The sequence below is a fragment of the Seriola aureovittata genome, chromosome 24 (assembly GCF_021018895.1).
Source record: "Seriola aureovittata isolate HTS-2021-v1 ecotype China chromosome 24, ASM2101889v1, whole genome shotgun sequence".
NCBI lineage: Eukaryota > Metazoa > Chordata > Actinopteri > Carangiformes > Carangidae > Seriola > Seriola aureovittata.
The window spans coordinates 8,548,317-8,564,681 of NC_079387.1; the positions used below are offsets into that span (position 1 = coordinate 8,548,317).

General features: G+C 40.0%; 2 protein-coding genes across 2 annotated transcripts in view; one reads left to right on the plus strand and one right to left on the minus strand.

Moving 5' to 3' along the window:
• The window catches only part of LOC130165210 (metalloreductase STEAP3-like), a 134,591-nt gene that overhangs the window by 14,729 nt on the left and 103,497 nt on the right, over window positions 1-16,365 (minus strand). The window contains exons 3-4 of the mRNA XM_056370257.1: window positions 6,620-6,691; window positions 703-757 (exon numbers count right to left, since the gene is read on the minus strand). The gene's annotated coding sequence lies outside the window, so the exon portion shown is untranslated. The remainder of the gene's footprint in view (window positions 1-702; window positions 758-6,619; window positions 6,692-16,365) is intronic.
• On the plus strand, window positions 11,548-16,066 carry LOC130165213 (homeobox protein engrailed-1-B-like). The gene is made up of 2 exons (XM_056370259.1): window positions 11,548-12,440; window positions 15,547-16,066. The coding sequence occupies exons 1-2, from the start codon at window positions 11,882-11,884 to the stop codon at window positions 15,864-15,866; spliced, it is 879 nt and encodes a 292-aa protein (XP_056226234.1). The 5' UTR covers window positions 11,548-11,881; the 3' UTR covers window positions 15,867-16,066.

Consider the following 16,365-nt stretch of genomic DNA (forward strand, 5'->3'; position numbering starts at 1 on the left):
TACTACATATGTAACTTTTATAAAAGGAGCATTTTTGATGCATCTTTCTGCTACAGCTTTTATTTTTGAAAGACAGCGAGATTTGTCAGTAGCTATAGAGACCAGCGAAGGTCTTCAGATGGCTACTTGTATATCATGTATGGTGACAAAACATAAATAACAACCCTAACAACTCTCAAAGTCGTCGTCTTAGATATTCTTAGATATAAAAGTGGGTGGAAGCTCGAGGCTGCCGGCGTCTGTGTTTCACGTCTGATTGACTTGTACTGAGATTTGCAAATGCTGTACGAGACTCAAATATTGCTGTAAGCCTTCATTAACATGATGGTTGTTTTGTGTGTGTTTGATTTCTTGTTTTTTTTCCTTTCCCATCCCCTCAGGAACACACCAAAACAGCTGTTTACACACCACTGCTGTCAATTTAAATGGAAATCATGGAAAACAAATATTAGCATGTCTGCTTAGATAAACCTCTATTAAGACTCTGGCTGATTCTCCTGCCCTCTACGAACTGACTTTGTCCCCCTCAGAGGGGACTGTGTTCTTATTTAGCTGCTCAAGGACAAAAAAACAACAACAGGGAGACAGTTGGCGTTTGTGTGTATGTATAGAAAACACTATAGAATAAAGGTACGATTTGTGTATAAAGACAATGTGTGTTGGTTTCGCATCTCAGGCTTCACACAGCACAGGCTGCCCTACCTTTTTGGTGAAAGTTGCTGGGGCTGAAAGGAACGCCTGCAGACGAGACTCAGGGCTAAAAACAAAGAAAAGGTTGTGCCAATTTAGTTTTTTTTTAAAGCAATATTTCTATTTATGGTTACTATTTTTCTAAAAAGACACAAGAACTGAACAGTTTTCACATTTAAAGATGAATTAAAAATTAAAACTACATATGTTTTTAACAGAATATCATATCACAGAGTGATTTTTAATGAACAGTAATATGTCGGGTAAACTGTCTCCTTTTTAACATGACAAAAAGATGGAGAAGTTTACAATGATGATGACATTCTGCGAAGATTATTTAAGTATTTGGAATTATTATCCTATAACCAGGCTTGATTCACTGGCCGCTGGAGATGATCATTGTTCAGGGAGGTATAGAAATGTGAACTGGAGTGATGATGTCACCAGCGGAGGCCTTTTAAACTGTTTAAAGATCAAAGCGTGATGGCCTTGTAAAGGCTCTCAGCCCCATCTGCAGACACATTTAGGATGAAAAGTGGAGCTGCTGACACCAACTGAGACATCAGCAGCAGTATGTGTCACTGGCTGCCAGACGGATGCTCACACACACACACACTCACACTCACACACTCACATATATAACAACACGATAGATGATCAGGCTGCTCTATCCCCCTAGTCTGGCTGACAGTGAGGGATTGCTGAGTGACAGGCGGAGTAGTGAAATTCTCTGATGGATGAGATAAGTGGGACAAGGCCTCTCTCTCATACACACACACACACACACACACACATGCACACACACGCGCACACACACGCACACACACTTTGTGTTCAGGGGAATTTAGCTTGACAGGCAGCTGAGCAACAGGCATCGTATTGGAGTAATGATAGCATGTGTCGCCAGGCACTTTGCTGCTGAGCGTTGCCAGGTTTTCTGTGTGTGTGTGTGTGTGTGTGTGTGTGTTTGTAATTTACCACCTCCATTAACTATGATTTTTTTTAATTAAATCCTTTAAGTCTAATCTAATGATAGAGAGTTTACGATGCCAAAACACAGACGCGCCTGTTGTCCAAACACGTGTCTCCAGCAGCTAAAAACAGTCCTCCTCAGTTGAAGCTGTACGTGTCTGATTGCCGACTCGCCATGAAAAATTGCAGACGACAAAGCGCCCTGCACAGGCAGCCAATCATCGGGACATTTTTAAAACCTCTCCTCATTCTTTCACTTCACTGATTTTTTTTTTTTTTTTTTTGGTTTCTCCAGCAATGATTGATCCACGTTCATGCAAATGTCAGCGTGGCATGAGAAAAATATAAAGAGGGACAGCTGAAGGGACCCGCAGAGAGGATGAGAGCTCAGAGGTTTCACTTTAACTGACACCTAAAGAAAAAAAAAAACCCTGCTCATCTTCTGCTTTTGTTTGTTGTCTTATTCAAGCCGGTGCCCTCACACTCCACACAGATGGGGGAGAGGAGCATCCTGAATTAATGGCAGTCTGACTTTTCTGAGAGAGCAGAGAAAGGTCTTTTATTCTCCTCACCCTGGATTTATGTTTTATTTAAAATTCAACATAAAAAAAAAAAAAAACAGTGCTTTAGCGCACGCCTTGTGCTCATGAAGGTGCATTTTGCCACATGCCGAGGACAACAGTGTTGGAGTGTGGTTGTCGGGGCAACCAGTCGAGACTCCAGGAAGTCGCTGCACCCTGCACAGAAATAGTTCCAGCACATAATCCCCCATGATAACCACAACATGATGTAAACAACTGAAACAGAATGTGTCAATTAATGAGCTTTGGACAAGTTGCTGTGTGATTTTAATATTGGACTGAACCAGGTTAGCTGTTTCCCCCTTTGTCTCCAGTCTTTATGCTAAGCTAACGTAATTGATATCGGTGCATTATTAGGATTATCAGTTGGATTGAGCTTCAGTGAAACCCAAAGGTCAGCCTCCCTCCCCACCTCATCTTAACTTAATCAAGTTAAATGATTAAAAATACATTTGAAAGAAGGTCACCTCATATAAAGTATTTTGCATAATATGTCAATGTATATTAATTATTAATTATGACTTGATGTGGAATGTAAGTAAGTACTACTGCACCTAAGCACAGTTTTGAGAAACTATTACTTATAATACTTCTACTTAGTCTCCTTATACTGTAAAAAGGAAAATATTTAAATATGTATTTTTACTCCACATTTATTTCACACCTACATTTATTGGTTAGTTTGCAGATTTACTTATAAAACTAGTGATTAGTCTATAAAACATTATTCATTGTTACAGAACAGACAACCCAACAGTTATAGAGTAATAACAATTAGCTCGGACTCCTGCAGCTCCTACATTAAAATGCTTCTTACGTCTTAATGCACCAGCAGTAATAATCCATTAATGTAATATAATACAACACTGAGGAAAGGCTGTTCTGCATAATTGGAAATTGTGGTATTACTGCTTTTATTAAAGTATCTGAATATTTATTTCCAGCATTTTCTAAATTCATACACACTATGGATCATTTATGGAAAATATGTGTATGGAAAATTACAGTAATATGTTTTGAAAGAAGGTGGTTTGATGAGTTTGAAAGTGAGGTCAGCACCTCCATGTGAGCCAGCGCTCACATCACCCCTGTAAAACCACAATATCATGTTGTACACAACAAACACAAAAACCGAGACTGAGACTGAGACACGCTCTCAGATTTTGCCGGAGTGGGATGTACTCTCAGTTTTACGATTCATATGTTAGATAATGATTCAGCCAAGTGCTGACTCACTTCATCTGTCAGACTGCGCTTTGAAAACTACATCTCCTCTGCGGTTTAATCGGCCAAACAAGGGGAAGGAGAAGGGAAACGGAGAAAAGAGGCTGGAGGAAAAGGAAACGGAAAACTGAGTGAACATCTTTTTTTCTCATGGAGGTGAATCAAGGAAAAGCATAAAGGCAAACACAGCCAAGTAAGGGTCTAAACTCAGGGTGAAGCTCATTTGTCAGCAGCCTTATTATTAGTATTTCTAACCTCTTTCATCATCAGTCACCTGCTGCATTTACATGTAGGAAATCAGACCGAATTTATCCAGTTTCTATAGTGTCGCAGCTTATTATTGTCATTAAAACACACAAATGGACAGAAACACTGAAGGCTGCAGCAGCAGGTAGTAAACTGCCATTCGCTGATTTAAAACTGCTGTTTGAATCACTTTAACATCATTGTGAGAGCTGTTCTGGGAGGGCAACACTTTTAATAATATCGTCATTTTCTCTGCAAAAAACAGCCAATAGTTTAATATCAATATTTGTGGTTTTCTTTGTCCTCTTGCATTTTAAAGCCCAAACAATTAAGCAGCTAATCAAGAAAACAGTCAGCCGACTAATTTATAATTAAAACAATCATCAGTTGCAGCCCTGATGTGCCTGTCACAGCCTGCCTCTTTAAGTAACATGTGTAATATGGTGGTTTAAGGCTGTAAAAACAAAATTTGTGTTCTTTATTTGTGAGTGCCTGGAAGTTAAGAAGATAACTATCATTGCAATGTGTTGTCATGCTAATGAAGTTACCATTTAATGTATTTGAAACATACTGAAACTTGAATCGATTATGTAACTCGCACTAACGAGTTATGGGGTCGTTTTTTGAGAGGACAACCTCCTTCAAATTAAACATCCAGGCAAGAGAGCGCCATCAATCTTCACGTCTACCTCTAAGCATTAGAGCAAATAAATTTCTCAAAATGTCAAACTGTTCCTTTCAGTCTGACCCTCTTCCTCTACACGCCTTATCCAAAATTAAACTTGATCCTAATCCTAAATAAACTAAATTTGACCTTTCCTGAAATTTAATCCTCAATTACACTTTCAAATCTTAGATCCAAGCTCTGCTAGCAACGTCAAAGGCAATTATGTTTCTATCTTTGTCAGGACCTTTGATCCTGATCCGCACAAACGTAAGAACCCACACATCACGCTCACAGATGATTGGCAGGTGGGCAGGAAGATGGCGAAATGTCAGAAACACATCTCTGTCTCCTTCTCAGAGACGGGCCATAATGAGAGGCTATAAAAGACTATGTAGAGATCAATCTCACAAACGCAAAGACACACACACACACTTTATCCCTTATCTCGTCAGCCATCATCAACCTCTCCCTGGCGACAGCCTTCTCTTCCTTCCACTTTCTGTCGCCTACTCATATTGTCATTATTTATGTCCTGTCTCCTCCCTCAGCTCGTCTCTACACGCAGGAGCCGCCATCCACCGACTACCTGTTTAAATCTCTTTGTTGTCTTTCCTCGTTTTGTGCTAAAATTCAGTGTATTATAAGATCACAGACACTAATGTGCCTTTGGTGATCTCAAAATCTTAGTGCAAAGCAAAGATTTATTTCTGCTTTATTTCCCCTGGATTACCCGAACTGTGCAAAATGGCCGTCATCTGTCAGCCTTCAAATCCGATAACGACTTATCTGAGATATCATTAATTTATCACCGTGTCTCTTAGGAAGATTTTGGAATCCCACGTCATGCAAACTGTCATTTCTGAATATAGAGGAGTAAAGGTTAAAGAAATAAGTCATTGGAGCAGGTGGCTCTTATTGTAACAAAGCCAATGAGGACTATATCTTTCATCTCTGCTCTGCCTGATGACAGTGACAGGCCGAGGATGCCAGATGAGAGAGACGTTCCTCAGAGAGTCGACCGAAAGGTTAGAGTGGCCCCAGGCAGCATGGCTGATGAGGACACACACACACACACACACACACACACTGAGACCCCGTCAGTCAGGCGTACATACAGTGCTGCATACACAGCAAGATGTGGTTGATGTGTGTCATCACGCAGGCCGCTTAAAGAGTGAAATAAAAAACACTGATGGTGCTAATTAAGATGGAATTTTAAAATGGGGAAAAATACAGAATAAGAATCCACATGAGAGGAGACGCTGGCTGATGGCAAATCAAAACAAAAAACAAATCTCGCATCTGTCCTCAGGCTACAATCATGCAAGCAGCTTTCTGAGGCTGTATTAAGACAAAGTGCTGCTTTGAGCTAAATACTAACGTCTGCATGTGATGTTTAGCAGGTGTAACGTTTTGGGGATGTCATTAGTTTTGCAGGTGTTCGGCATAAAACACAAAGTTCCTGAGGAGGAGAAGATGATCATCAACCCATCCGATAGCTGTTGAGATATTACAGTCCTGACCAAAGTGGTGGAACAACCGACCAACATACAATAAGACTAAAGGGACAACATAGATAGTCGGCGGGTGACGCAGCTTGACGAGAGTCGACGAGAAGCTGCAATCACTCTCCAGACTTAAACATCTCAGCCACCGTACCTTCACTACGTCTTCTTCTGTGGTTTTCCTAACAGTTACAGTCACAACGGATAAAGAGAGAAACACCCAGGGCTGCAGATACTAAGATAATACTGAAAAAGACACAGGTAGCTAGAGACGTCTGGTTCCTGCTTCATGGTGCAGGTATTTTAAGCTAGCTTGCTAAACTCGACTTAATACGACATCCTGTTGACATTGTTTGTCAACAGGATGTTTGACATTTGCTAATCACGCTGACATTGTTGCATAGAGCCAAAAGATTCAATATACATTCCTACTTTAAAGCGACACGGCGCAGCAGGGTAGGTGGGTAATTTTGTCAACAAGCCGAGCAAAGTGTCTGCATCGATTTCATTTGCCAGTTACTAGATGGGGCCCATTTATCATCAGCTTAAGCTTTCACAAACTTTTCAGCAAGACGTAATAAGACTGAGAAGCAATTTGTCCCCCACTTCTCATTAGAACTCTAAAGAGATCCTCTGCAGCTTAATTATTTATCTGCATTAATATCCCTTCAATTATTGATGATAGGTGAGTGTGTGTGCATGTGTGTGAGGGCCAAAGATCAACCCTCCTTTACCTCAGCCTCCCTCCTGATTAATGGATGAGGGAGAGGAGCCCTTCATGTATTATTACTGGGGAGAGCCTGGACCTTGGAAAGAGAGACAGACAGAGAGAAAGAGAGAGAGAGAGAGAGAGAGAGAGAGAGAGAGAGAGGAAACTCAGTGAATGATAATCATCCTTTAGTATGCAAACATGTCCTCTGTACACTGCTGGCATTTCAATATTAGAAGGGGCTCGTGTGGCAGACGGTGTTAATTCATCCCTGTTTGTGACATCTCCTTAAGATTTGTCTCGCCGGCCACAGAGCCACTGAAATGTGACACTTGTGGAAAAAGTGGAAATCAGTGGATTCGTTCACCGGTTTGAGGCTGGTGACCATCGGGCGTTTGCATTAATAGTTTTTATCATCAAATCAGATTGTAAAATCAGCAAATGACCATGAACATAATGTAACTGAATGCGTTTGTCTTGATATTTGGGAACTGGTTTTACAGCCTCACTGCTGCAGTTTGTGTCTCAGACAAGTTGAGATATTTTACAACTGACATTTTTAAAACTAACATAACTTTTTTTATTTTCTTCTTTGTATTTGCTTTTATTGGCTTTGATGGCTTTTATTCGGGAAGAGATATATTCTAAAAGAGCAAGTGTGGACAGAGCCCATCCATCTTGTTTACATGCCACTAATCTTCACTGATAAATGCTCCTGTTTTGTTTTTGTAACCCTTGTTTTTGTCTCGCCCTTATTGTTTTCTTCTGCTGTTTTACTCTGACATCTAGTGGACATGCAGAGCACTGCAAGGATGGATTTATTGACTTATTGAAAAGAGCTGGTACCATGGAAACCTTAAACAGGTATATAAAAATCCTGATCTGTAGTTGTACAATTGTTTTTGAAAAGAAACAGTGTAATCATCACAAAATAAAGATTATGAAAAATCAATTTATATGTATATGCTGTAGGTAAAACGTAAAATGAATATTATTCTAAGATATGTTGTCTTTGAATTACAAGTTTAGCCAATGAAGTGAATGAATTTAAGAGTTTAAATATTCTTCCTGGGTCAGTCCCATATAAATATATTTACTCATATAATGAAATAGGCTGCCTGGATATATTTTCAGTAAAATGTCTTCCTATCGTATTTCTTTTCTTTCTTGTTTAGAGTCAAATTACTCAGATCCAAAGTAGCAAAACCACAAAGTAGAAATTGTAGGTAAATGTCACTTAAGTAGCTGTAATTGGCAAAAAGTAGTTTAATCTATAGCTGTCAAATAAATGTAATAAATAGCACAATATCTGCCTCTGAATTATATTGGAGTAGAAGGATAAAGAGGCGTTAAGTTAAAGTTATTTTCCACCAGTGTAGAAAAGTATTTCTTTTATATGCAGGCAGTTATTTTTCTGGGGAAAATCACTTTGATGTGGAAACTTTTAAATGTTTTGAATTAAGAGAGCATATATTAGCATATAAAGCAGGCTGCTTGGTTTGTTCAAAGTTATGCCGCTTGCCATGTGAAGTGTCTGAAGCAACACGCAAACGCCACTTACACATCCGAGCCACTAGATGTCGCCAGAGTTACATAGTTGGTTTTAACTCGGAGGTTTCCAGATGTGGATGCTTGAGCCCAAAGGTTCCCACACTGTTTCATGCCAAGAATCTCCTACATACACTTTCAGCATCTCATTTAATTACAGTTTTGTGTGAGGTGAGCGTTAAACTTCCGCCCTATAACGTTATTACATCGGCTGCTTTAACTCATCACACTCTTATTAAATCACACTGATCTTTACTTTGTTGGGAGCACATTAAAAGTCATTAACACAGAACCTTTGCACAGCGTCCTATAAGATGTTGAACTACAGACAGGATGTGATGAGACCCACTTTGCTCTTTAACCTGAATGAGCATGAATTCATGCAGAAACCTGGGTAGATGGAGAGAATAACACACTGTCACAGACTATTTCTCATCTGCCTCCACTAGGTTAAAGCTCAGACATGCAGCTGCAGCACTTGGAGACAGAGTCCAGCAAAAGCTTCACAACTTTCCTGAATGTGAAGAATATCTTTAAAAAAAATAAAATCAAAAAATCAAAACATAAATAAATAAATAAAGATGAAAAACTTTCTCCTTCACAACACAGAGAGGTATTTTTGAATTTTCAAGCCAGGAGTGGATATGAGCCAATGACTGAATTAGATTTAGTGGCCATGAAAGAAGTTGCAGAGCTTAATTGTCATTTTTGATAAATGCATTTTTATTATAAATGCAGCCTTTTCGGTTGTGGGGAGGGGGGAGAAAAATCAACTTTGATCATTTGTGCACTCGTATTTGAGGAGAAAAAATTTAAAAATATTTTCTATAACAGTGTCTGGATATGATGAAGCGGCAGCTGTTTTTATTTTAATATATTTATAAATTAAAAATACACTGAACTATTTTGGTAATTCTGATTCAAACAATGAACTTCTTTGTTGTTTCGTCCTTTTGTAAATTCCTGAACTTATTCCTTGAGTATTTTTTCACAGTAAAGCTCATGCGGGCCCGTTTTTGTATCTATACATCACGTCTTCTCATTTCCACCACTGATACAGGCTTTTATAAGGAGTATAAGCCAAATGTGTTTTATTATATTATTACATATTATATTATCTTATTTATAACTGAAGACTCAACAATTTTATTCCTTAGTGAAGAAATAGTAACTTTAAATGTAGGCTATTTGTTTAGAAATATCAAACACACTCTTTAAGTATTTATAGCCATAGGAAAAACAATAATAGGCTACAGGGAGGTAATTAAATTCACCCCCAGAGATAATTGGAAGCAAACAGTTTGCATGGTGTTACAATGTTGGCTGCTTTGAACAGGGCCTCAAACAGGCTTCAGCTTATTTTTGAAGCCTGTAATTTGGACTCTATAGAAAACAAACCAGAATGAGGCAAAGAACAAGAACAACATCTGAGACGGACGAAAGATAAGGACAATAAAAAAGGAGGCAAATGTAGAGTACAGATTAACGCTTGTACAGCTACTTTGTCTTCCTTTGGTGTGTTTCATTTAATTCCACAAACAGGAAGTAAAACAATCTACTATGTGGCCTTAAAATAAAGGTGGAAACAAACACTTTTTTCTGTATTGTAGAAGCAGTGCAGTTACACACACACACACACACACACACACACACACACACACACACACACACACACTGTCATGGCTTTACTCTCAGACAGAACATCAGCTTTTCAACAAGAAGCTCATCATGACTCTGTGTGTGTGTGTGCATGTGTGTGCATGTGTGTCCGTGCGTTTGTGTGTGTGTGTGCGTTTGTGTGTGTGTGTACCTGCCGCTGAAGCACCTCCACTATATAGGCTACTCAATAAAAACGGGTCTGCGATCCGTCAGTGCATTTATCATCCTATTACGGCGACAAATCCGGCTCCCAATACATGAAAGGTAAAATGAATTACCAACGTTAAGCCGTCAATAAAGTCATTTCTGTAAATGGTGTCTCCGAGGGCCCCCGCTATTATTCAACAAGCTTTATCAGCACCTTGGAAATTACGTGGCTTGTAGCGCGGCCTCTGCTTCACTTTGATTAAGGGCCCTGTCAGGGACCGGTGACAGCGCTTTTGACTCGGGTTTTATTCAGCAAGCTGCCCGTGATGAACACCGGGCTGATCGGGCGGAATGAAGACTAATTAAAAGCTATAAATTATCTTTTGCAGCCCCTCTCAAGGAGCCTCTCTTTGCAGCGCCAGATAAGAGCGGACTGAGTGCTCATTTACCCACAATGGCTCTGCGGCTAAACAGCATATTGATACTGTCCTAATTGGAATTTAATTAAGTAGCCATGACTTCCCCACTCCGGCCTGTGGGATAAAGATTTCACTGCGCCGGTGTTAACATCAACACGTCCACACTTTTCATGCTGTCGCTATTATTATTATGACTATTAATGTTATTATTTCAAATCGCCAATTAGAGCCTGAGGGCAATTTTAATCTTATTCTAGGGATTTTTTTTTTACAAAACCGCTATTTATTATCGGGACTCACTCCAGCTCTCTAGGCCTCATTGTGTCTGAAAACTTCATGTTTTACACTTCTATTTTTCATATTAGCGGATATAAATGCGATGTACTATTTTTTTTGTCCTGCTGCCAAAAGCTGGGTTGTCCAAAATGTGGATGTTTAAATTATAAATTTGACCTAAATGCTTCACACAGGAGGAGGGGAAAGACAAAATGCCAGTGAAAATATGAAAAAGTGAAAAGAAAAAGTGAAAATGTGAAGACTTTTTATCTTTGAGAATTAGGGCGCAAGTTTTATGCTAATTAATAGGCACATTTTGAGCTAATTAATTATCCAGTAGGTGTTAGTCAGATAAAAATATAAAAGCCTCATTGTGAAAGAGTTTTATATTATGCACAGGAGGTAAAACACATGCCCAACAATGAGCCTATAGGTTTAAATTAGCTTAGAATTAAATTTAAATTCTCAAAAAAAGTAATTTTAATAATGTTATTTTCTTTTAAATGAATCCCCATTCGGGTCAAAGCGTTTTCACAAGTAAACAATAATATTTAAAAGCTCAAATGTGATTAAAGAACGTGTATTAAAATGAAAAAACATACTTAGTGTCGTTCTGACGGACATTCATAATGGAGGCTGCCCCGCTGTTGTTTTTGTTTTGCTGTGTGTGTGTGTGTGTACATGTGTATGCACGTGCCTCGCAGAAAAATCGATCGAACTGCGCGCGGGCTACGAGTGCGCGCGCTCGCCGGCGCCGCATCTCGAGCCGCGATTGGCCGTCGTCAACTGTGACAGGGACGATCGCCGCGTCCGATTGGTCCGCAGCACGTGTGTACGCGCACACGTGCTTCCGGCTGGGTGTAAAAAAGGGGGGGGAGAGAAAGAAAAACACACACACACACACACACACACACATACACACACACACTCACGGGGGGGAGATAACGGTTTTAGGAGAGTTTAGGAAGAGCGGATACACAGATATTATGCTGCACCGGAGAGAGACAGGGACACTGGTTATAACGTGGAGCTGCGCGCTATGCCCGGTCTCGGACGGCTATTAGGAGACGACATGTCGCCGCAGTAGGTGATATTATAAATGAGCACAGGTATTTATTCTAGCGAAGAGACTTGTTTTTACATGCTGTCTGTCTAAATTGGATACCGAAGGGGGCGGGAGAGCGAGCAACAAGTGGAGTTTGGCGCGGAGAGGCCGAAATTTCTCACCGCCACCAGCTATGGAAGAGCAGAAGGAGCCCACCAGCGGCCGGGACTCGACCGAGGAGGAGAGCATGTCTCTGTCGCCAAACCTCCCATCCCCTCCCATGATTTTACCGCACCAGGTCGCGCAGCAGGCCCACAGAACCACGAACTTTTTCATAGACAACATCCTCCGGCCGGACTTCGGCTGCAGAAAGGAGCCGAGCTACCGCGACCGGAGCCAGACGCCGGGCAGGGAGAACGTCAACCCGCTGGGGGCGAGGCCGCCGGCGCACACCGGCAGCCTCTGCCTGGACTCCAACTGCAGCAGCGACAGCACCTCGTCGTCGCCCTCTTCCTCCTCCTCCTCTTCCTCCTCCTCGTCGTCCACGTCCTCGTCGCCTTCGTCCAAGCAGAACTCGTCGAAACAAGGCGAAGCGGCGAGCAACGGGACTGGCAGATACGCAGACAGCCCCTCGTCAATAATGATTATGAGTGGCAGCAATGGAGGCTCAACGTCCACAACGAAAGAAAGCCAGCCGCTGTTGTGGCCCGCTTGGGTTTACTGTACACGGTACTCGGACCGGCCCTCATCTGGTAAGGCGCTAATAGTCCCCGAATTATCCCGCCTGGGGTGCCCGAGCGCTGGGGGATCATTCCTGGGTTGACTCCTCTTGTCTTTCTCCACAGTTTAATTATTAAACTCCTTCACAGTGTCTGACACACTTGATTAAAAAAAAAAAAAAAAAAAAACCTTTATCAACCTCAAAGTTATTCGCTTGAGGGTGAATTTAATTTTGGCATATAGATACAGGCTATAATTTTTCTATAATGCTTGTGACTTTAACTGAGCCAATTAAGTAAAAGCCATTTTGGAATAAAATACTAAACAGACATACCATAATAAAAAAAACAAAACATAATGAATATGAAAGTAGGGTGTAGGAGGGAAGGATAAGGTCATTAAACACCTGAGGTAATTAATTTTCATTACTACTCTCTCTCTCTCTCTGTCTCTCTCTTTCTCTCTCACACACACACACACTCATATAAACATAACGGCGCACTATGAGCTATAGTGTCTCATATTTGTTATAGGCCTCTGCAATATATCAGCTAAAAAATAAAAATAAATCAGTGCAATTCAATGTGCATTTTCATCTCAACATGCCTAAATCTTCTCCCCAATAAACTCGTTATTATAGGGTTCCGTGGCTTGTGCACATTTAACCGTATTTTCGTTGGCGACAACAATAAGACCTCTCTTGACCTTTTTTCTCTCTTTGTCGGCAAAGACAGAATATGTTAAAAAAAATTAAATAAAATATATAATTCAAGTTGATAACAATGCTACCAGCAGGCTACCGCTGTGTTTGGCTGGCATGTGCATTAAAATGAAATAATAGAAAAGGAAAAACACTGTAATCGCTTAGTAGATTTAGAGTATCGTTTAAGACATATTAGAATATTAAACTATAATTAAATTGCATAAAGTTGTGTTAATATGAGATTTAAAGGCAAACAACACATCACTATCGTTAACACTGCGAATTCCGTTAGAAAAGAAGTATCATCCCAGAGATTTGTTTTAGGACTTTATTTCATTATTCCACCTAATACACCCAAATAAATTATGCAAAATAAGACTTACTAAAAGATGCAGTTGAATTCCTTTACTTGGTTTATTAAAATGATATAAAATAAAGATGGCGATGGAGTGGATTTAGAATCTCAGCCATTGTTTATTTTAAAGTGCGTATAAACCAAGGCTCATATTAGCAACCCACTAATTTTTATCCTTTGCATTTACTCAGCCCAAATTCTCTTGACTTTTAACCTGAATGATTTTGTTGGCTCATCTGATAGGGATGATGCATTTGGGTTTTGTGTTGGTTAGGACAATGCAGGAGCTGGTAATATACAGCAGCTGCAGGAGGACATACAGTGCTCTTTATAAGGGATAATTATAATAACACAGAAGTCCTAATCTGAGGCTGCGTTGTTGATATAAATGTATAGACAGTATTAAACTGAATTCTGAAAACGTACAGATTCATGTTGTCTGAGAACATGTTGTTGTGTTTATAGCAGTTGAGTGTCTTCCTCCTACACTTCATCATTGTTTTTAATGGGTTTGTAGTTTCCACGGTCATAATGTTAATTCTTTCTGCTTCTCTTGGCCTTCAGGGCTCATATTTTAGCTTTATTACTATTCTTTCCAGTCCCTCTTTAATTATGTGGTATAAGTGTTGGCTCAAATTGTCATCTTATGTCACTCGAGTCTGGCTGCAAAATGGATTTAGTGTGTCCTTAAAGTGCTGCTTTCATTGGCCTGAATGCAGTGTTATGACAGTGTGTGCTCAAATACAAATTCTACGCTTTGCTGTGTGACCAAGCTACCATCACATTTTTGCTACTTGAGCTTTATTTGATGCATGCGTCCGGGCCAGATTTGTGCACTACAGCCATGTTTGTATGATTAAGAAATCATAGTCCTGGATGGAGTCCATTAATTGTATCACAGGATATGGGGGCTTTTTGCAGGGAGAACTGTGATGATGTGGACCTGAGAAGTCTGCAGTGGGACTCTTGTCAAAAGCAACTTATTTCATTTGAGCCGTGGCAGCGGGTTGCTGCTTGTTTTGGCGCCATAACAAGTCAGATGTCATGGGCCTGTATTAAACTTTACACAAAGGCCTGCCTGGAACTAATGACTCCAAAAACCTCCAAACCTGTTTATGTCAACTAAACACTATGAGAACAGCGGGATGGGCCGACGAGAGACTCAAAGGACTTCAGATCCTAAGGTTTACAATCATCCATAGGTTTTATTTTTAAAATATGTATTTATATATATATATATCCATCTTCTTCAGCAGTGTTTTCAGCAATTTTCATATTGTGACAGCTACAACAAATATTTGGCCTGCTATTTGTTTGTGTATTTCTCCAGTGTTGGACGGGCTGGATCTGCTTCCTTCCTACTACCTCTTCTTCTGATTCTTAGTTATATTTTACATTCAAGACAAGTCATGAACACACTACCTGTGATCTCAGCAGGTCTACTGCAATTAATTATTAGTTAATATAGGTTGAATATTAAGTAATAACCATGCCTTAATGTGGTGGAGGAGAAAAATCTCAGTCAGTATATTATAATATTTTTTATTTAACACTGATTTAAAAGAAAAAGCTGAATTTAAATGACTAATTCTCACGTTTCTGTTTTTAAAAATCTCTTGTTGCTATTTACACACAACCAGTGCGTTGTAGTATTTTGTTGTGTTGTAAAAGATATTGAATGGTTGTATGTCTTCATGTTTAATGCTGATTGTAAATCCTGGTTTGGGACGAGGCCCACAGAGCAAGGTATGGCTTTCCTTCTGTGTGGCCTTATTTTTGGTGTGATTTATCCTCAGGGAGTCCATATTTAATATATCACACATTATAGTGACGAGTGAAGGAGATAACACATAAAATAATGAAATGATATGTTTGAATATCTATCCCATCAGGGCAGTGTGGTGACCTACATTTGATCACACTGACTAGATAATGAGCCGCTATCATCACTCATCAGTGGATATGAGCAGGAGCTTTGATGCTGAATACTAGAGGAACTTCATGCGCCTCATGTGTGACATTGTGTTCGTGGTCCAGCCGTAGAATAAATATTTTATTTCCATTGTTGTTTCCACGCCAGGCCCAAGGACACGGAAACTGAAAAAGAAGAAGAACAGCAAGGAGGACAAGCGGCCTAGGACAGCGTTCACGGCCGAGCAGCTGCAGAGACTGAAAACCGAGTTCCAGGCCAACCGGTACATAACGGAGCAGCGGAGACAGTCTCTGGCCCAGGAACTCAACCTGAACGAGTCCCAAATTAAAATCTGGTTCCAGAATAAGAGGGCCAAGATTAAAAAGGCCAGCGGCTACAAGAACGGCCTGGCCCTGCAGCTCATGGCTCAAGGACTTTACAACCATTCAACGACCACCGTGCAGGAGGAAAAGGAGGACAGTGAATAAGAGGCCTGGACATTTCCCTGTTGAGGGCCGCTGCCTGACTCTTTTGACTTTTGGAGCTAATAAAAAGAAAAAATTAACAAAAAAAATGAACTGGAAGAGGGGAAAACGCTATTTAAAAACACAGATTTCTGTTATGGTAACAGTATATGGACATAATTATATAAATGAACGATCGTTATTAAAGTTTATATAGCCACACAGTTATCATGTTGTATACAGTATATTTAATTTCAGCCTCATCTCCCACCTCATCGTTTCTGTCTGTTCTCACTGTTTTTAGATTGTCGGATTGGCTCTATATAGGTTCTTGTGGTCTCCTGTCCCCCATATTTGCGCCATATTTTCCTTCAACACATCAGTCGCAGACTCAGACAAGCCAAAGATTTTAATATGTTCACATGTAGTCTGAAATAATAAAAAAAAAAAAGGAGAACGGTAGATTGATGGACTAAACTATTCTTTCTTTCATTTCTTTCTACTGATAATTCAGTTTAAAAGC

Excerpts from the sequence above, each read along its gene's own strand:
- LOC130165213 (XM_056370259.1), top strand. The coding sequence starts at position 11,882 with ATGGAAGAGCAGAAGGAGCCCACCAGCGGCCGGGACTCGACCGAGGAG. Across the intron at positions 12,441-15,546 it reads CTCGGACCGGCCCTCATCTG|GCCCAAGGACACGGAAACTG; the intron begins GTAAGGCGCTAA and ends TTTCCACGCCAG.